Source organism: Callorhinus ursinus, unplaced genomic scaffold (genome assembly GCF_003265705.2).
Source record: "Callorhinus ursinus isolate GAN/ISIS: 27379988/994484 unplaced genomic scaffold, GSC_fseal_2.0 scaffold10, whole genome shotgun sequence".
NCBI classification, from domain to species: Eukaryota; Metazoa; Chordata; class Mammalia; order Carnivora; family Otariidae; genus Callorhinus; species Callorhinus ursinus.
The window spans coordinates 79,096,260-79,114,719 of NW_027397072.1; the positions used below are offsets into that span (position 1 = coordinate 79,096,260).

At 34.9% G+C, this 18,460-nt stretch overlaps 1 protein-coding gene across 2 annotated transcripts in view; it reads left to right on the forward strand.

Annotated features, from left to right (window-relative positions):
- EIF5B (eukaryotic translation initiation factor 5B) overlaps positions 1–18,460 on the forward strand; it is a 92,036-nt gene that overhangs the window by 29,742 nt on the left and 43,834 nt on the right. For both annotated transcript variants that reach the window (XM_025869009.2, XM_025869008.2), the window contains exons 2-8: positions 7,914–8,039; positions 8,142–8,226; positions 8,872–9,544; positions 11,231–11,448; positions 11,828–11,978; positions 17,326–17,424; positions 17,886–17,975. In XM_025869009.2, the coding sequence (XP_025724794.1) occupies positions 7,914–8,039; positions 8,142–8,226; positions 8,872–9,544; positions 11,231–11,448; positions 11,828–11,978; positions 17,326–17,424; positions 17,886–17,975 (1,442 nt within the window). The remainder of the gene's footprint in view (positions 1–7,913; positions 8,040–8,141; positions 8,227–8,871; positions 9,545–11,230; positions 11,449–11,827; positions 11,979–17,325; positions 17,425–17,885; positions 17,976–18,460) is intronic.

Below are 18,460 nucleotides of genomic sequence, written 5' to 3' on the forward strand. Positions count from 1 at the left end.
ATTTATTGTAGCCATCTACAAAAATAATCTGAGCTAGAATTTCTGGATGACTTCCCACAGGTTTCTACATCAGCACTTGCTGCTTCACCCTGCACTTTGATGTTATGGAGACGGCTTATTTCCTTAAACCTCATGAACCAGCCTCTGGTAGCTTCATACTTTTCTTCTGTAGTTTCCTCACCTCTTAGCCTTTATAATATGGAAGAGAGTTAGGGCCTTCTTGATTAGTCTTTGGCTTAAGGGGATGTTGTGGCTGGTTTGATCTTCTATCCAGGCCACTAAAACTTTTTATCAGTGATATGGTGGTTTCACTTTTTTTTTTTTTTAATCATTTGTGTGTTCGTTGGAGAAGCACTTTTGTTTAAGAACTTAACCTTTGCATTCAACACTTGGCTTACTGTTTGGTACAAGGGGCCTAATTTTCAGCCTTTCTCAGCTTTCAACATATCTTTTTCACTGAACTTAATCATTTCTAGCTTTTGATTTAAAGTGAGAGGTGTATAACTCTTCCTTGAACACTTAAGAGGCTAATGTAGGGTTATCAGTTGGCTTAATTTCAGTATTGGTGTGTCTCAGAATAGGGAGTCCCAAGGAGAGGGAGATAAATATATGGTGGAAATGGCTGGTCGGTGGAAGTCTGAACACAATGTTTATTAAGTTTGTTGTCTTATGTGGGTGTGATTTGTGTACAGTAGTGACATCAAAGATCACTGATCACAAATCACTATAACAAATATAACAGTAATGTAAAGGTCTGAAATATTGTGACACAGAGGCACAATATGAGCAAGTACTATTGGAAAAATACTCCAGGCAGGCTTGCCACAACCCTTCAGTTTGTAAACAGAGTATCCATGAAGCATAATAAAGGAAGGTGTGCTTGTATTTTCTCTTTCTCTTACTGTGTGGTTTGTGTTTTCAATTTCTTATCAGTATCCTTCTAAGCAGAAGTTTTAAATTTTAATAAAGTCTAAATTACCATTTTTTCTTTCATGAGTTCTTTTGGTTTTTGTTTTATCTTAAACCTCATTGCCACACCCAAGGTCAACAGATTTTGTATCTTTTTTTACTCCATTGTCTTGATAGTAAGCTCTATAGTAAGTCTTGAAGTAGGGTAAAATCCTCCAACTTTGTTCTTCAGTAGTATTGTGTTGACTATTCAGTGTTTTGCTTTTCCATTTAATGTGTCAAATCAGTTTGTTGATATTTGCAAAGTGGTTGAATCCGTAGATTTTGGTGGGAAGAATTGACAACTATATTATCTTCCAGTTCATGATCATGGAACATTTTTCTGTTTGTTTAGGTCTTTATCTCTATTTCTTGTTTGTGAGTATTTTTATATGAATAGGTGTTGGGTTTCATAAAATTTATTTGGTGTGGCAGTTAATATGATCATAAGTTTGTTTTTTTTCCATAGCCTGTTGATGCGGTTGATAATGTTGCTTTTATGTATATTAAACCCAACCTTGCATTCCTGAAGTAAATTCCTCTTGGTTGTGATGTGTAATCTTTTTTATATGTGGCTGGATTTGGTGTGATAGTATTTGTTTTCATCTGTACCTTCTTTGTCTAGTTTTGTTATCTGGATAATATTGGCCTCAGTGTTCTTTTTTTTTTTCCTCCCTCCCTCCTGCCCCCTCCCCTCCTATCTTTCTCAAAAGAGTTTGTGAAGGATTGAAGGTAATTTTTTTTTAAATTTTATTTATTTATTTGACAGCGCACAAGCAGGGGGAGCAGCAGGCAGAGGGAGAAGCAGGCTCCCCACCGAGCAAGGAGCCTGACGTGGGACTCGATCTCAGGACCCTGGGACCATGACCTGAGCCAAAGGCAGTTGCTTAACTGGCTAAGCCACCCAGGCACCCCTGAAGTTAATTCTTTATGTGTATCATAGAATTCATCAGGGAGGCCATCTGGACCTGGACTTTTCTTAGTGGGAAACTTTTAGATTAATGACTCAAGTGCTTGTTAAAGGTGTATTCAGATTTTCTACTTTTTGAATCAGTTGTAGTTTGTCTAGGAATTTGTCCATTTCATCTAAGTCATTGAATCTGTTGGCATATAGTTCACAGTATTTCTTGTATTCAAATCTTGCATATCTGAAATAAGTTCCAATTGGTCGTAGTGTATAATTCATTTTATACATCGTTGGATTCAGTTTACTAATTTTTTTTTGAGGATTTTTACCTCTTTGTTTGTGAAGGATATTGTAGTTTTACCTTACACTGTTTTTGGTTTTGGTATTGGGGTAATGCTGTCCTCATAGAATGAGTTAGGGAGACTCTGCTTTTATTTTCTAGAGATTGTGGAGAAATGGTATAATTTTTTCCTGAAATGCTATAATTCAGTAAAATTACTTGGGCCTACTACTTTCTTTTGGAAGGTTATAAATTAGTGAATCAATGTGTTTACTAGATACAGGCCTTTAAGGATGAAATAGGGGATAGTATTATAGCTGTACATCAAAAAGATAAAAAAAAAGATACTTTGAGCAACTCTATACACATGAATTTGATAACTTTAATGAAATAGACTTCTCAAACTATTGAAACTCACCAAGGTGAAATAGACAATTTGAAGAGCCTGATGCCTGTTAAGGAAATGAATTTATAAATTAAAATGTTCTGAAAAGTAAATCTCCAGAGTCTGACGTTTTTACTGGTTTACCAAATATTTAAAGAAAAATTAATGCCAAGTCTATATAATCATTTCTGAAAACAGGAGAGGAGACCCTTCCAGATGTTTTTATGAAACTAGTATTACCCTGATTTCAAAGCCAGTTGAAAGTGGTGTGCGCAAAAAAGAAAACTACTAGCTGATATCCTCATAAATCTAGACTGCAAAAGTTGTTAATGAAATGTTAACAAATAGAATTGAGTACAACTACATCTTGGCATTATATAAAAAATATACACCATGACCAAGTGGAGTGGATTCAGGTGGATGCAAGATTGGTTCATTATTCAGAGGCCAATCAATGTAGTGCACTCTGGTAACAGGTTAAAGAAGAAAAATTATTTATGATTACACCAATTGATGCAGAAAACTTTAAAAAAAATTTCTGTTTTTATTTGATACAGAAAGCTTTTTACAAAAATACATCACCCATTCATAATAAAACTCAGAAAGCTAGAAATAGAGGGAAACTTCTTCAGTTTGGAAAGGTTATCTACAAAAAACCTACAGCTAACATAGAGGTGAAAAACTCTGAGATTGGGAACAAGGCAAGGATGTTGGCTTTCACCACTGCTGTTCAACATAACACTAGTTGTAGCGAGTGCAATAAAGAAAAGAAGGAATACAGACCAGGAATGAATAAAACTGATCTTATATGCAAATGGCATGATGTTTGTAGAAAATCCATTTTAAAACTCTTAGCACTAATAAGTGAGTTCAACAAGGTTGCAGTATACCAGATCAACATGAAGATCTAATCATATTTTTGTACATTATTAATGAGTATGTAGAAACTAAATTTTAAAATCTCCAGTTATTTAAAAAACACTAGTTTTGTGAAAATTTCAAAACACTGATGGAAGAAATCAATGATCTAAATAAATGGAGAAACATATTGTCTTCCAATCTATGGATATAACATAATGAAGATGTTCTCTTCAAATCTCTTTGTATAAAATTAACACAATTTCTATTAAACTTCTAGCAAGACTTTTTTCATAGATATATACAAGATTATTCTAAAATATATTTGAAAAGTCCAACTTAAGAATAGATAAAACAATTCTCATAATAATAAAGGGAGGGAATCATTCCACCTGATTTCAAAACTTACTATATAGCTCCATTAATCATAATTGTTAACGTCAGAGGGAGAGGCACATAGATCAGTAGAGCAGAATAAAGGACTCAGGAATAGCCCTATATAAGTATAGCTAAGTGATTTTTGACAAAAGTACAAAAGCAGTTCAGTGTAGGATGGATACTTTAAAATGTTCCTGGAGCAGCTGAGTACCCATAGGTTTAAAAAAAAAAAAAAGATTAAAATGGATCATTGATTTAAACATAAAACATTAAAGCACACAATTGTTAGAAGGTAACAGGTTTTATTTTCAAGACCTAGGGCATGGTGAAATGTTCTTAGTCATAACACCAAAAGCATGATTCATAAAATTTTGATAAAGAGTATCTCGTGAAAATGAAAATTTTTTGCTTTGATAAAAACCCTGTTAAAAGATGAGCTACAGACTGGAAGAAAATACATAAACCGTATTCAACCAATGACTCAGAACATAAAAAGAGTTCCCAAAACTCAGCATTCAATCAGTCCAGTTATAAAATGGGCAAAAGATATGAACAGACATTTCACCGAACAGTATGTATGAATGGCAAATAAATGCAGGAAAAAATGTTTAATTACCCTAGCCTTTAAGGAAATGCAAATGAAAACTATGATGAGATACCACCACATATCTATTAGAGCATCTTGAACAGTACCCATTAATATCAAATACTGGCTAGGATGTGGGAAAAAAAATGGATATCTCCATATATCGTTGTTGTGAATATTAAATGGTAAACTCAGAAAATAGTTTGGCTGTTTCTCAAAAATCTACACATAACTTTTTAATAGCTTTATTTTTAAAGGCAATTAAGTTATAACATTGTTTTGATGGAAGAATGTGGCATGTGAAAACAGTACAATAGAAAATTGTTTTTTATCTCTAAATCAGTAGTAAGTTTAGAATAAAGGATTGGGTATTGTCACAGGAAATATTAATAGGAATGTTATGGGTTTGTTAAAGGGAAAAGTGGTTTACAGAAAGACATACCTATAGAAAAATACTTTTATAGAATTCTTGAAGGTTTTAAAGCTTTTCTTATCAGCATGACTGGATTTTAGATTTGATTCTTTGGTTTATTGAAATCTTAAAGGTGTAGTTTGTAGTGGGTAGGTATAGGAGTAGCACTGAAAATGTAGGTATAAAGTTTCAGCTGATATTATATGTGTGTCACTTTCATGTCCTGTCATTGTAGTATGGTTGACTTTTTAGGACCTCTTCCTGAGCCTGAGGCAAAAAGTTCAGTACAAATTGAAGGAACACTTTAGAAACCATTGTGGTTAAGGCTTAAATTGTGTTGTGTATCACTGATATATTTTGTAGGTATGTTTGAATTTTTCAGACAATTTCAGAAACTTGATGGTTTCCCATTTTTGAGGAAGGCAGCACAATTCTGATGTCAGATTTGGGAGTTCCTGGTATGCTATTTTCTAGCCTTTTGTAAATTCTTTTTATCATCTTTAAGCTTAACTTCATTGAGTTGTTAGGAGTAAATGATATATAGTAGCACAATGCTTTGATATATGATAAGCACTCAGAAACTGTCAGTCTTAGGGCGCCTTGGTGGCTCAGTTGGTTAAGTGTCTGCCTTTGGCTCAGGTCATGATCCTTGAGTCCCAGGATCGAGTCCTGCCTTGGGCTCCCTGTTCAGCAGGGAGTCTGCTTTTTCCTCTGACCCACCTCCTTCTCATGTTCTTTCTCTCACTCTCATTCTCTCTCTCTCAAATAAAAAAAAAAAAACAAAAAAAACAACAAAACCTGTCAGTCTTTTAGTACTAGCCAGACTCAATAGCATACAAAGGCAGCCCTATATACTGTTATCCTGGAGATGTTTGTTTCAGTAATATATAGAGCTAAATGAAACCAAATGACTGCTCTGGAAATATAGCTAGTCACAAGGTATTTTGATAAGATGAATATAGTTCAGGTGAGAACTGGCAGATTTTTGTAGGTGAGGTGCCAAGTTTCAGTCATTAACCATCTTCCCCATCTCACCCTGTTTTTAGAAGCTTCTGTGGTATGAAATATTGGCAGAAGTGCCTTTGGAGATACTGCTGGTTGATGCTTGGCTGGGCTTAGGTTTCTCTTATTTAATGAGACCTAAGGATGGGTCTTGATTCTTTCCTGTCTATATTTAACACATCCAGTTGGTCACTTAAGTGCTGCCGATTGATCCCCTCAATATGTATCTTATAATATCATTTTGCCTGTCACTGCTGCAAGTCAGGTGTTCATTTCTCATTATAAATAACTATAAAAGCTCCCTAACTGGTCTTCCTGCTTCCTAACTGGTTGGGATTCTAGTCTGACACTCATACCAGAGGTAGCTTTCTAAAATGCAGATTTGGTTATGTAAGCAGAGTTAAGAGTCTGTTATTGTGGAAATCAGAACTTCTGGGTTCAAATCCCATCTCAGCCTTGTGTGATCCTGGGTGAATTCTGCATGCCTTGGTTTCTGTGTTTATTAAAAAGGATAACTACTCAAATTGGGCCCAAAGTCACTTGGAAAGATTGCTAAAAATACCCTGTCTAGCTCCACCCCTGTTACTGGGGTCCCTTGATCTTGGGTTGGGTCAAGAAACCCATAACTTAACGAAAAACACCTCAGTTGGTTCAGATACCCTTTTATGAGTCTTCTTTAGACATCACGTACTTCGTCTTTAGGTTTTTGTACTTTTTGTGTCTGATATGATATGCACACCTGCTTTGTCCAGCTCCTTCAGCACTTGGTTCCAGGCTTGTCTTCTGCCAGGAAGTGTCTGACTTGATGATTGTAGATTTCATGCTTCGGGAAGTCCTCTCCAATGCAGCAGTTCAGTGTTACATAATCTCTCTCAAATACACTGTCTGAAATATAGGACAAAAGATTTATTTCAGTTCTGGACAACTATTATAAAAGCATAAATTCCTTCACTTCTTGGCATTTGGCATTTTGCAATTTCTGTTTTATTGATTTGCTCTCTGTCTCTTCTAAGACCCTTGAGAATAAATTTTATATCCTCAGTGTCTTGTTAATCTTAAAATTACATTGATCATAGAGCTAAAAGTTATTCTCAAGAAATTTTCTTTACTGAAATGAAGCATCTTTATGACGAGGTGTGCAAAGTGGGGGCTCATGTTGCATGAAGTCTTTGTTTTCTTTTTTCTTTTTTTTAAGATTTTATTTATTTGTCAGAGAGAGAGAGAGAGGGAGAGCACACAAGCAGGGGGTACGGCAGGCAAAGGGAGAAGCAGGCTCCCCGGTAAGCAAGGAGCCCAGTGCAGGACTCGATTCCAGGACCTCAGATGCTTAACCAACTGTGCCACTCAGGCGTCTTGAAGTTTTTGTTTTCTTACTGTATCATTCATTTGGATTCATCTACCTTTCATATTTGTACATCTCAGATTGACTTCCTTGGTTTTCTGTAGTTTTTAACTGAAACATAGTTTTGTTTATTCCAATATTTGTAGGTGAAGACATTGTGGGATAGAACCAGAAATGAAACCAAGAATGTAAAAGATTATGAGCAGATTTGGTTCTGGGTTTTGGGTGTTTTATGTGTTTTATTTAGTAAATCATTCCTAATTCATTTAGATTTGGATGTGTGGTCATGTTTTGCCCAAGGCATTCAAACTTTGTGCATCTTATTAATTTTCTTGTTGGCAAAATGAGATAATAGACTAGATGGACTCTAAAGTTCCTTCCAGCTCTAAAATTTCTACTATTCCAAGTAATAATGAATAGCTGTTCAAATATTTAGGTGTTGCTACTAATAATAAAGTTATAAGACTTGTTTTATCTTTTAAGCTCTCTTCATTTTATAAATAATTTGTTTTCAGGCACACATCAAAAACTTCAGTATCAACAAAAGTTAATTTGCTTCTCTTGTTACCTAGATTTTCCTGGAGCTGTTCATTATAGTTCTTTCTGATTTGAGTGTAATTTTATTGAAACATGCAGGGAAGCTGATAAGTGATTAGACTCAAGTGTTGTCCTGAAAGAATTTGCCAAATGATTTTTCTCAGTGGGCTGCTAATACATGAGAAAAGTCAAAATGTTAAAAAAAAAAACTTCTTTGTTAATGTGGTAGATTATTTTGCTCTTGAGTAACATTTAGGTCTTCTTTGTTTTCATTTAAGTGCCAAGGATGACATTGATCTCGATGCCTTGGCTGCAGAAATAGAAGGAGCTGGTGCTGCCAAAGAACAGGAACCTCAAAAGTCAAAGGGGAAAAAGAAAAAGGACAAAAGAAAGCCAGACTTTGAGTAAGTATATTTCAAATATATTTGATTTTTTATTAGGTTTGGTACTAGATTGATTTATTAAGCTAATTCAGTGCCTCAGAATATATTTTAATCCTTTTCTAGTGAAGATGATATCCTGAAAGAACTGGAAGAATTGTCTTGGGAAGCTCAAGGCATCAAAGCTGACAGAGAAAGTGCTGCAGTAAAGGTGAAAAACAGACCACTGTTATCTATTCTGTGTCCTAGTGCCAGTTTTGGGGAGCTGCTTTTGGAAGCTTTTGAGCAGTGATTGAATATGTTAGTTAAAAATTTCTATAAATTCTGATGCCAAAGAGGGAAAACAATTTTTAGGAAATGTGTTTTAAAACTTTCACAGATACAAAAACATTTATTTGGGAATTTAAACGTATTTTGTGATAATGTTGCCTATTCATAAAATTGGTACATTTGGAGGTAGAACATTTCCCATCTTCGGTGTTCTGTGTTCTTTCTTTTTCATTCTTTGAATTTGAATAGCCTCAAAGTAATGGGAAAGTGATAGGCATTTTTTTTTCTTTCATTTTCCTCATAGGCTCTGTATGCCATTTGAGAAGATAGTGAATGTGAACTGATGATTAGTACTTGCTTCAGAGCACCTGGATTCTGAAATATCCAATGAATGTGAAATGTGCCTGAGGCCTAGGCTAGCTTCTGGTACTTGGTTGAGTTTTATATTCGTAAAAAAAGGACCTTATTTCGAAGTTATTTTGAGAATTTTTTCTATGTGTACTTAGTAAAATACATGATTGAGGAATCTGTTATGTTAAAAAATAAAATGTAACTATTAAAATCTTTAACAATGGAAATTTTTTAGCCAACAGAAAATAATGAAGAAGAATCCACCTCAAAACAAGATAAAAAAAAGAAAGGACAGAAAGGCAAAAAACAAAGTTTTGATGATAATGATAGTGAAGAATGGGAAGATAAAGATTCAAAATCAAAAAAGACTGCAAAGCCAAAAGTGGAAATGTACTCTGGGAGTGATGATGATGATGATGATTTTAATAAACTTTCTAAAAAAGCTAAAGGGAAAGTTCAGAAATCAAATAAAAAGGGGGATGGGTCAGAAGAAGATGAGGATAACAGTAAAAGAGTTAAAGAGCGTTCCAGAGTAAATTCTTCAGGTGAAAGTGGTGATGACTCAGATGAATTTTTGCAGTCTAGAAAAGGACAGAAAAAAAATCAAAAAAATAGGCCAGGTCCTAATGTGGAGAGTGGGAATGAAGACGACGACTCCTCCTTCAAAATTAAGACAGTGGCCCAAAAGAAGGCAGAAAAGAAAGAACGTGAAAGAAAAAAGCGAGATGAAGAAAAAGCAAAACTGCGGAAGCTGAAAGAAAAAGAAGAGCTAGAGACTGGGAAAAAGGACCAGAGTAAACAGTCTCAAAAGAAATCTGAAGAAGAAGCTGTAAAATCCAAAGTGACCCTTGATATTGGAGCAGTCCCTGCCTCTGAAGAGAAAGGAGAGACTCCCACAGCTGGTGAAGGTTGGTAACATTATCAAGGAAAGGGCTGAAGGTTTGGTTTGATAGTCCTAAGTTTTGCCCCAAAGTCATATTGGTTTTTGCCCTTGCTTACACAAGGACTTAAATTTTAAGAGGAGGACTTGTAAAAATTATATCTAAATACTTTTGATTTTCACTGTTAAGCATTTATATATAGTATAAAATATCTTTAAAATGGTTTATGTACAGACGAGGATTTTTTAAAGAATTTCACTATGAAAGAAAACAGTTTTGCTGCTGATAAAGACTGCAAGTTGCCTAATGATAAATTTATTCCTTTTGATATCTCAGTGTCAGATAGTGACAATTCTTTCCTGTTTTAAATTTTTTTATTTTTATAAATACTTTCCTGTTGTTTTATTTTTTAAGGTTTTTTAAAATTTATTTATTTGACAGAGAGACAGCAAGAGAGGGAACACAAGCAGGGGGAGTGGAGAGGGAGAAGCAGGCTTCCCGTGAAGCAGGGAGCCTGATGCGGGCCTCGATCCTGGGACCCTGGGATCATGACCTGAGCTGAAGGCAGACGCTTAACAACTGAGCCACCCAGGCGCCCCAACTTTCCTGTTTTAAAAACCCAATCCAATCTATGAAACAGAAAAGTAAAAACATGCTAAAATAAGTTAAAATCTTTTAAGCAACAGTATGCCAAGTTTTTATGCCAGAACCAATTAACAAAAAATAAGTTTTCTAGCTAAAATTCTCCTCCTTCAGGGGTGCCTGGGTGGCTCAGTCATTAAGTGTTTGCCTTCGGCTCAGGTCATGATCCCAGGGTCCTGGGATCGAGCCCCACATCAGACTCGCTGCTCAGCGGGGAGCCTGCTTCTCCCTCTCCCACTCCCCCTGCTTGTGTTCCCTCTCTGGCTGTGTCTCTCTGTCAAATAAATAAATAAAATCTTAAAAAAAATAAAATAAAATAAGATTCTCCTCCTTCAGAAGGAGAATAAAGATCAAATGATTCACATAGGTTTTTTTAGACTAGAAAGCTTTTAATGGAAAAATTGACCTATCTTTTTTAACCAAATTTTTATTATCTGGACATCTTTGAGGAGTAACACTACAAAAGTAGTTTCATAAACTTTAATGCTGTAGACCTCTTGGAATATAATTATCAATGTTTTTTATTTTGTCCTCCTAATATCCCTGTAAGGTAGGCATCGTTCCTATCATCCCCATCTTATAGAGGCAAAACTAGATACAGAATTTAGGCAGGAATTCAGATACCATGGATTAAGAGATACATTAAATACAGTATATCTTCTTCCTGCTGTCAGGATCCTCCTCTCTTCTTAGATCCTTCAGGACAATTTAGAGCAACACCAGTATTGTAGGCTTCTAAGGAGGCAGCTGGGCAGTTTTGAGCTATTCTGGCTACCCCCTTGATAGGGCTAGAGACCTACCCTGCTGCTGGCATCAGCCTTGGCCCAATATGGTCCTTGAATTCTGGGGTTTGCTTATCACTGCTTTAGGAAACAACTTTTTATCTTATTTTATTTTATTTTTTTAAAGATTTTATTTATTCATGAGAGGCAGAGGGAGAAGCATGTGTGACTCGATCCCAGGACCCTGGGATCATGACCCGAGTCAAAGGCAGATGCTTAATGACTGAGCCACCGAGGCTCCTGGAAACAACTTTTTAAAAAAACACTTCACCTTTGTTCTTTTTTGTAGATGACAATGAAGGAGACAAAAAGAAAAAAGATAAGAAGAAAAAGAAAGGAGAAAAGGAAGAAAAAGAAAAAGAGAAAAAAAAAGGACCTAGCAAAGCCACAGTAAAGGCTATGCAAGAAGCTCTGGCTAAGCTTAAAGAAGAAGAAGAACGACAGAAGAGAGAAGAGGAGGAACGCATAAAGCGGCTTGAAGAGTTAGAAGCTAAGCGTAAAGAAGAGGTATGTTTCATGAAGTTGTGTTTAACTTAAAAGTCTCTGCTCTGTAAATTATCTTTAACCTTCTAATTCTAAAAATGTCATAGTTGTATGGTAATTCAGTTGTTACTCTGATACAAACAAGATGAAGCAATACAGAAAATCCTACCTTTATTTTCTCAGATGCAGAAATTGGTTATGTATCTTTGCCAATACTTAGTCTACTTTCATGTGACATTAATTAATACTTACGTACAACTATTAAAATATTTTCATTTGGGTATTCCTAATGTAATACTTTGCATGTATCTCAAGAGCTTTACATTTGAGTTTGGGTTCTTTACATTTAAATTTTATAATTATGTCAATATAATTTTTGTCTTATTTATGTACTCTTATGCAGGAAAGACTAGAACAAGAAAAGAGAGAAAGGAAAAAGCAAAAAGAGAAAGAAAGAAAAGAACGCTTAAAAAAAGAAGGGAAACTTTTAACTAAATCCCAGAGAGAAGCCAGAGCCAGAGCTGAAGCTACCCTTAAACTTCTACAAGCTCAGGGTAAGTAGTATTTTTAATTAACTGAACAGTCTAGAAGCTTCTGTCACACAGTTACAGGTCTGTAATGGTCAAAAGGAGAATTGAATTAAGTCAGAAAATTCCTATGAAAATGCTGTGGGAAAAGTCAAATAATAATGTAAGGAATAGGGATACCTGGCTGGCTCAGATGGTAGAACATGCAGCTCAGTCTCAGGGTCATGAGTTACAAGCCCCACACTAGGTGTACGGCTTACTTAAAAAAAAAGAATAGGTAAGATAATTACATTATTCTGGGGGATGACTTCTATAAAGTGTATTCTAAACACCATGTTATTTTACTTGTATTTTGCTTTAGTATGTATCTCTAACAAGTAAGAATTTTTTTTTAATGTTAAAAGAGTTTGTATTTATTACATAATATAAAATTAATTCCTTGACAGCATCTGGTTTTCTGTGTTTAATTTTTCCCCTTATCTCCAAAATGTTTTTAATAGTTGGTTTGTTCAAATCAGGATCCAGATTAGAGCCACACATTGCATTTGGTTGATATGTCTATCTCTTACTGATACCACTACCCATTCTTGTTTTTGGTATGCCCTTTGTTTGTCATAGATACTGGATTATTCTTTAGAATTTCTCATATTCTGGATTTATCTAATGGCATTTTCCTGGTGTTGGCTAATATACTTCTCTTTCCCTTATAATTTCTTAGATGTAGCAGCTTGGCCTCCTCCAAGTGTACTGTGTACTTCCTATTGCCTCATGTTAGGAGGCATGTGATCTGGATGTCTCACTTCTAGTGATGTCAGTATTGATCATTGGGTTTAGGTATTGGCAACTTTGTCCATTATACAAGTACTCCACTGATTTTTCCTAATAATAATTTAATACCAGCTGGTGATCATTGCAGAGTTGTGATATTCTGTCATTTTTTCTGCACTTATTAGCTATAATCTTCCTTTAAAGAAAAGCTTTCCCTGAAATGTAGTTCATGCAGGAAAGCCAGGATAAATGCTTAATTCTTATCCTTTATTAATTTTCAGAATAATAAATTAGTGTCTTAGCAACTTCAAAGGTGATCAGTGAGTATAATTTTTTTTTTGGATGTATATCATTTTCTTTTAATGGGGTTTTATATAATTGATATGGTTTATCTCATGAAGTCATTCATGTTTTTTATTCAAATTGTCCCATCTTTGACCAACAGGAGCGCATTCACGATGGTCCCTGTGAGTTTTTCTACATGATTACAGTATTCTTAGACACCATCCTTGCTTTCTAACACAAGTTATCTAAGGTTTATCTTGCACATTTTCTGTCTTAGATCTGGAATCACCTGTTTATCCAAGGAGCCTCGGTTCCTTTTAGTTTACAGACCACAATCTGGACACATAATTGATTATTTTTTGACATATAAGATGATTTAAAATAGTGTCTCTGCTCCATTGAGAAGGATATATTAGGACCTCTCAATTTCCTGTTCTTATATTTCACAGATTTTTATATGACAGTAATTTTGGTGCGTATGCTATAATTACAGTAATAGGTACCATTTATTATGTGTGTATTATGTAACTGATACTGTCATAAACCTTTGACCTTGTCTGTTTTCTTCTCACAAAAATCTTATAGGTATTTTCATTCCCATGATTTAGGTGAAGAAATAGAGACTCTGAGTTTTAACAGCTTGCCCAAGGTCATGGAGCTGAGATTTAAACTGATCTGTATGACCACCTCTTAATTATGCATTATATGTTCAGCAGGGAGCAGTAAATATAGAGAAACACAGTACTTAGATTTCAGAAAGTTTTATTCTTAATTGGGGATATAGTTTTTTAGATGAAATTAGAGAACAAATATGAGTACAACTAGCACCCAGATATCAGATTTGACAGGTAACCATCTGGAAGGCTAAAAGCACTCATGAAGAAATTGGGATGAGAGTAATTTGCCAATCTTAGTAATGTTTTATGGAGTTGTTTGACTTGTACCTACGAGATTAGATGAACATTTTTTTTTAAAGATTTTATTTAGAGAGAGTGCAAGCATGAGCAAGGGGAGGGGCAGAGGGAGAAATAGACACCCCACGGAGCGGGGTGCCTGATGCTGGGCTCCATCCCAGTACCCTGGTATCATGACCTGAGCCGAAGGCAGACATTTAATTGACTGAGCTACCTAGGCACCCCTAAACTACACTTCTTACTAACCCATGAGTCCAGGAGGAAGTCTTACTGAAAATTAGAAAGTATCTTGAATTCGGAAAAAACAAAAAGGAAAATACAACATATCAAAGTTTGTGGGATGCAGCTAAAGCAATGCTTAGAGGAGAATTTGTAGTATTAAATGCTTGCTTCAGAAAAAAAGGTCAAGGGGCGCCTGGGTGGCTCAGTCATTCGGCTCAGGTCGTGATCCCAGGGTCCTGGGATCAAGCCTCACATCGGGCTCCCTGCTCCGTGGGGAAGCCTGCTTCTCCCTCTCCTACTCCCCCTGCTTGTGTTCCCTCTCTCGCTCTGTCTCTGTCAAATAAATAAAATCTTTAAAAAAAAAAAAAAGGTCAAATCAATAGTCTAAGCTTCCCATCTTAAACTAAAAAATAGAAGAGCAAAGTAAGCAGAAAGAAAAAAGTGCAGAAAACAATGCAATATAAAACAAGACTAATAGGCAATCATTGAAACTAGAAGTTAGTACTTTGAAAATATTAATAAAATTGATAAACTTCTAGACCGGCTAAGGAAGAAAAGAGACAAGACACAAATTACCAATACCAGGAGGAAAGCGTGGGGAAGGATATCATCATTACAGTTCTACAGGTATTAAAATGATAAGGCAATATTGTGAACGGCTCTATGCTAATAGATTCAAAAGCTTGATAAAATAGGGCTATTCCTTAAAAGACATAAACTATCAAAACTCATAAAGATTACTCTGGGAATGAAGGCTGGTTCAGTTTTGAAAATGAATAAATGTATTTAAAGAAGAAAAACTGCATGATCATCTTAGAGATGAAGAAAAATCATTTGACAGAATTCATCCATGTATGATAGAAGTTTAGAAAAGTTCCTTATTTTGCTAAAAGAGATCTACAAAAAAATATTCAACCATTGCAGTTAATGATGAATTATAGATGCTAAATCTTAATATTGTAATTAAGACAAGGATGTCCATTCTTACCACAATCATTCCATGTTGTACTGGAATATCCTAGCATGGGTAATTAGGAAAAAAAAAGAAGTAAAGGCATACAGATTGGAAAAAGTAAAACCTATTCTCAGATGATAGCTGCCTACGTAGAAAATATCATGGCATCTAGAACTAAAAAAAAAAAAACATACAAAACCCTACAGCTAATAAGTGAGATTAACAAGGTGCTAGATGGGACCAGTATGCAAATACCAATCGTATATCTGTATGCTAGTAATTAACAGCTGAAAGTCAAAACACTATTATTTGTAGTAGCACCCCCTAAATAAACTGAATTTCTTCATTATAATTCTAATATTTGTGGGCTCTATATGCTGAAAACTATAAAAACGTGAAAATAATCAATGACCTTTGTAAATGGAAAAATGTTGCATTCACTTGATACTGTTGAGATTATCAGTTCTCCAAAATGACCTCTAGATTCAGTGCAATTCCAGTCAAACTTGCAGCAGGATATTTTGTGAGTATCTGTAAGCTATTTCTAAAATGTGTATGAAAGGGTGAAGGAGTTAGAATGGCCAAAATATTTTTGGAAATAATATACTTGGAGGACTCAAAATACCGGATTTCAAGACTTACTATAAAGCCATGGTAATCAGTAGTGTGATAATGGCTAAAGCAGGAATAAAGACAAATAGATCAGTAGAATCGTCTGTATATGGTCAGTTTTGGGGAAAAGGCAGTTTAATAAGTAAAATACAGTGTTGACGACAACGGATGTTGGAACAGTTGAGTATCTAGATGCAAAAACAAAAACCCAAAATACCCAAAAGCCTAGTCCTAAATCTCACACGTTATATAAAAATTCACTCAAAAAGATCGTAAATCTAAATCTACAACGTACAACTACAAAACTGGAGGGGAAAAATAGAAAATCTTTGTGACCTTGTGTTAGTGCTTAGTTTAACTTAAAAAAGCATAATTCATAAAAAGGAACATATTTGGGAAGTCCAGTTAAAAACTTACTCTCCAGGAGACACCACTGAGAGAATTCAAAGACAATACCTGAAAATCACCTATCTAACAGGGATTAATTTAATACACACAATATGTGAAGATAACTTAGTATTCAACAATAAGAAGAGCAACGACCCTATTTAAAAATGGGCAAAAGATTTGAACAGAACTATAAGCAATGAAAAGAATGTTTAACATTAGTCATTAGGGAAATTCAAATTAAGACCACGGTGATATATTACTATATGTTTATTGAAATACGTAGATTTTAACAACTTGCCTTTTTCTGGCAAGTATGCAGGACAGTTGGAACTCACCTACCTTACTGGTTGAAATGCAAAACTGTAAAGTCAGTTTGGAAAACAGTTGGCAGTTTCTTAAAAAATTAAATATATATTTATCTAATGTCCCATCATTCCCACTCAAAATATTTACTCCAGAGAAATGTTCACACAGAAAACTGTATACATATGTTCGTAGAAGCTTTATTCATAATTGTCAAAACCTGGAAAAAAGGTGTCCTTCAGTTGTCTACAGAATAATGGAACTATAATATATCCATACAGTGGAGAATACAATAGAAAGAAATGAAGTATTAGTACATATAACAATGAGGATGACTCTGAAATCCATTATGATGACAACAGCCCAGACTATAGGTTTCATTTCTGTGACATTTTGGAAAAAACAAATCTTTTGGGATAGAGAACAGATCAGTGATTGCCAAGGGCTAAGGATGTAAGTACGGTTTGATTATATAGAACAGCACAGGGTGTTGGAATTGTTCTGCATCTTCATTGTGTTTAATAAAATTCTACACATTTTTCAAAAGTCCCAGAACTGGACACCAAGAAAGTAGTGTTTTTAGTTTATGTAAATTTTAAAACTCCTTCTATAGAAAAGAGATTTTTCCATGAATGTATGTATCTCTGAGGTGACTAAAATGTATTTTTTTTTTTAAGATTTATTATTTGTCAGAGAGAGCAAAAGCAGGGGGAGTGGGAGGCAGAGGGAGAAGCAGGCTCCCTATTGAGCAAGGAGCCTGATGTGGGACGCGATTCCAGGACCTTGGGATCATGACCTGAGCCGAAGGCAGACGCTTAACTAACTGAGTCACCTAGACTTCTTTAAAATGTTATCTTTTTAAGTTGCATTTCTTAGATGATACACAAATAGAATAAATCTAAAGTTTTTCATTTTTATCCCTTAGGTGTTGAAGTGCCATCAAAAGACTCTTTGCCAAAGAAAAGGCCAATTTATGAAGATAAAAAGAAGAAAAAAACATTACAGCAGCTAGAAAATAAAGAAGGTTTGTATACAAAGGGACCTGTGATTTAAAAACTATTTTGTTTGCCTTTCCCTACAACCTTCAAAACAGTGTCTTTTAAAAAGAAACCACAAATCAGAATTACATATTGAAACTTATTTCCTGTACCTTGTTTCTTATTATTGTTAATCATTCTCAACTAATTTAAATGACAGGTTAATGGAACAGTGCTTTTGTTTGAAAAATCTAGATCTTCCCCAAAACAACTATTCTTAACCATCATTCTTACTTTTCTTTGTTTCCTTCTTATCCTTTTGTAATTTCACATTGTTCTTGAGCAGACTGTTTCCTGTAAAATATATGACTGATATTTAAACATTTTATAAACTTGCTAAAGAATTTAGGTTTGTACTACTGGTTTTTATTCAGTACCTAACAGAGTATCCCAACAGAAATTTTGCACTGAAAAAGTATTGTTAACTTGGTTTCTGCCCCTTTTTCAGTATCTGAACCAATAGAATTATGTGCTGCTGTAGAAGTTGTAGAACAAGGAGTTCCAGAAAAGGAAGAGACACCACCTCCTGCTGAACCAGGCCAGTAACACTGACTAATTGCTTCCTATTAAATAGCACTCATGTGTCAGAAATTGTCTCAGTCATCATGTATTTGGGGAAAGCAAATATCTGGCGGGATGGTATTCTTCATACTTTAAACTGTTTCTTTCCATTTCCATTTTGAAAAAGTTTAGGGGCGCTTGGGAGGCTCATTCGGTTGAGTATCTGACTCTTGGTCATGGCTCAGGTCTTGATCTCATGGTTGTGAGTTCGAGCTCCTGTGAGTTCGAACTCCAAGCTGGGCTCCACTTTAAAAAAAAAAAAAAAAAAGAATAGGATTGAGACTTGAATCAGTTTTTAGTAGTGTTAGTAAAATGTAGACAGAATAGAAGTTTTTTGAAATTTTTTCTGATGTTTTCATTTATGGGTCAGAAATCTTTGGTGGTGCCAAGACGACCTTTACTTAATCCTTTGGAAGCAAATTGGAAGCATTTTAATGACAACTTTTTAAGAGTACTGTAAAA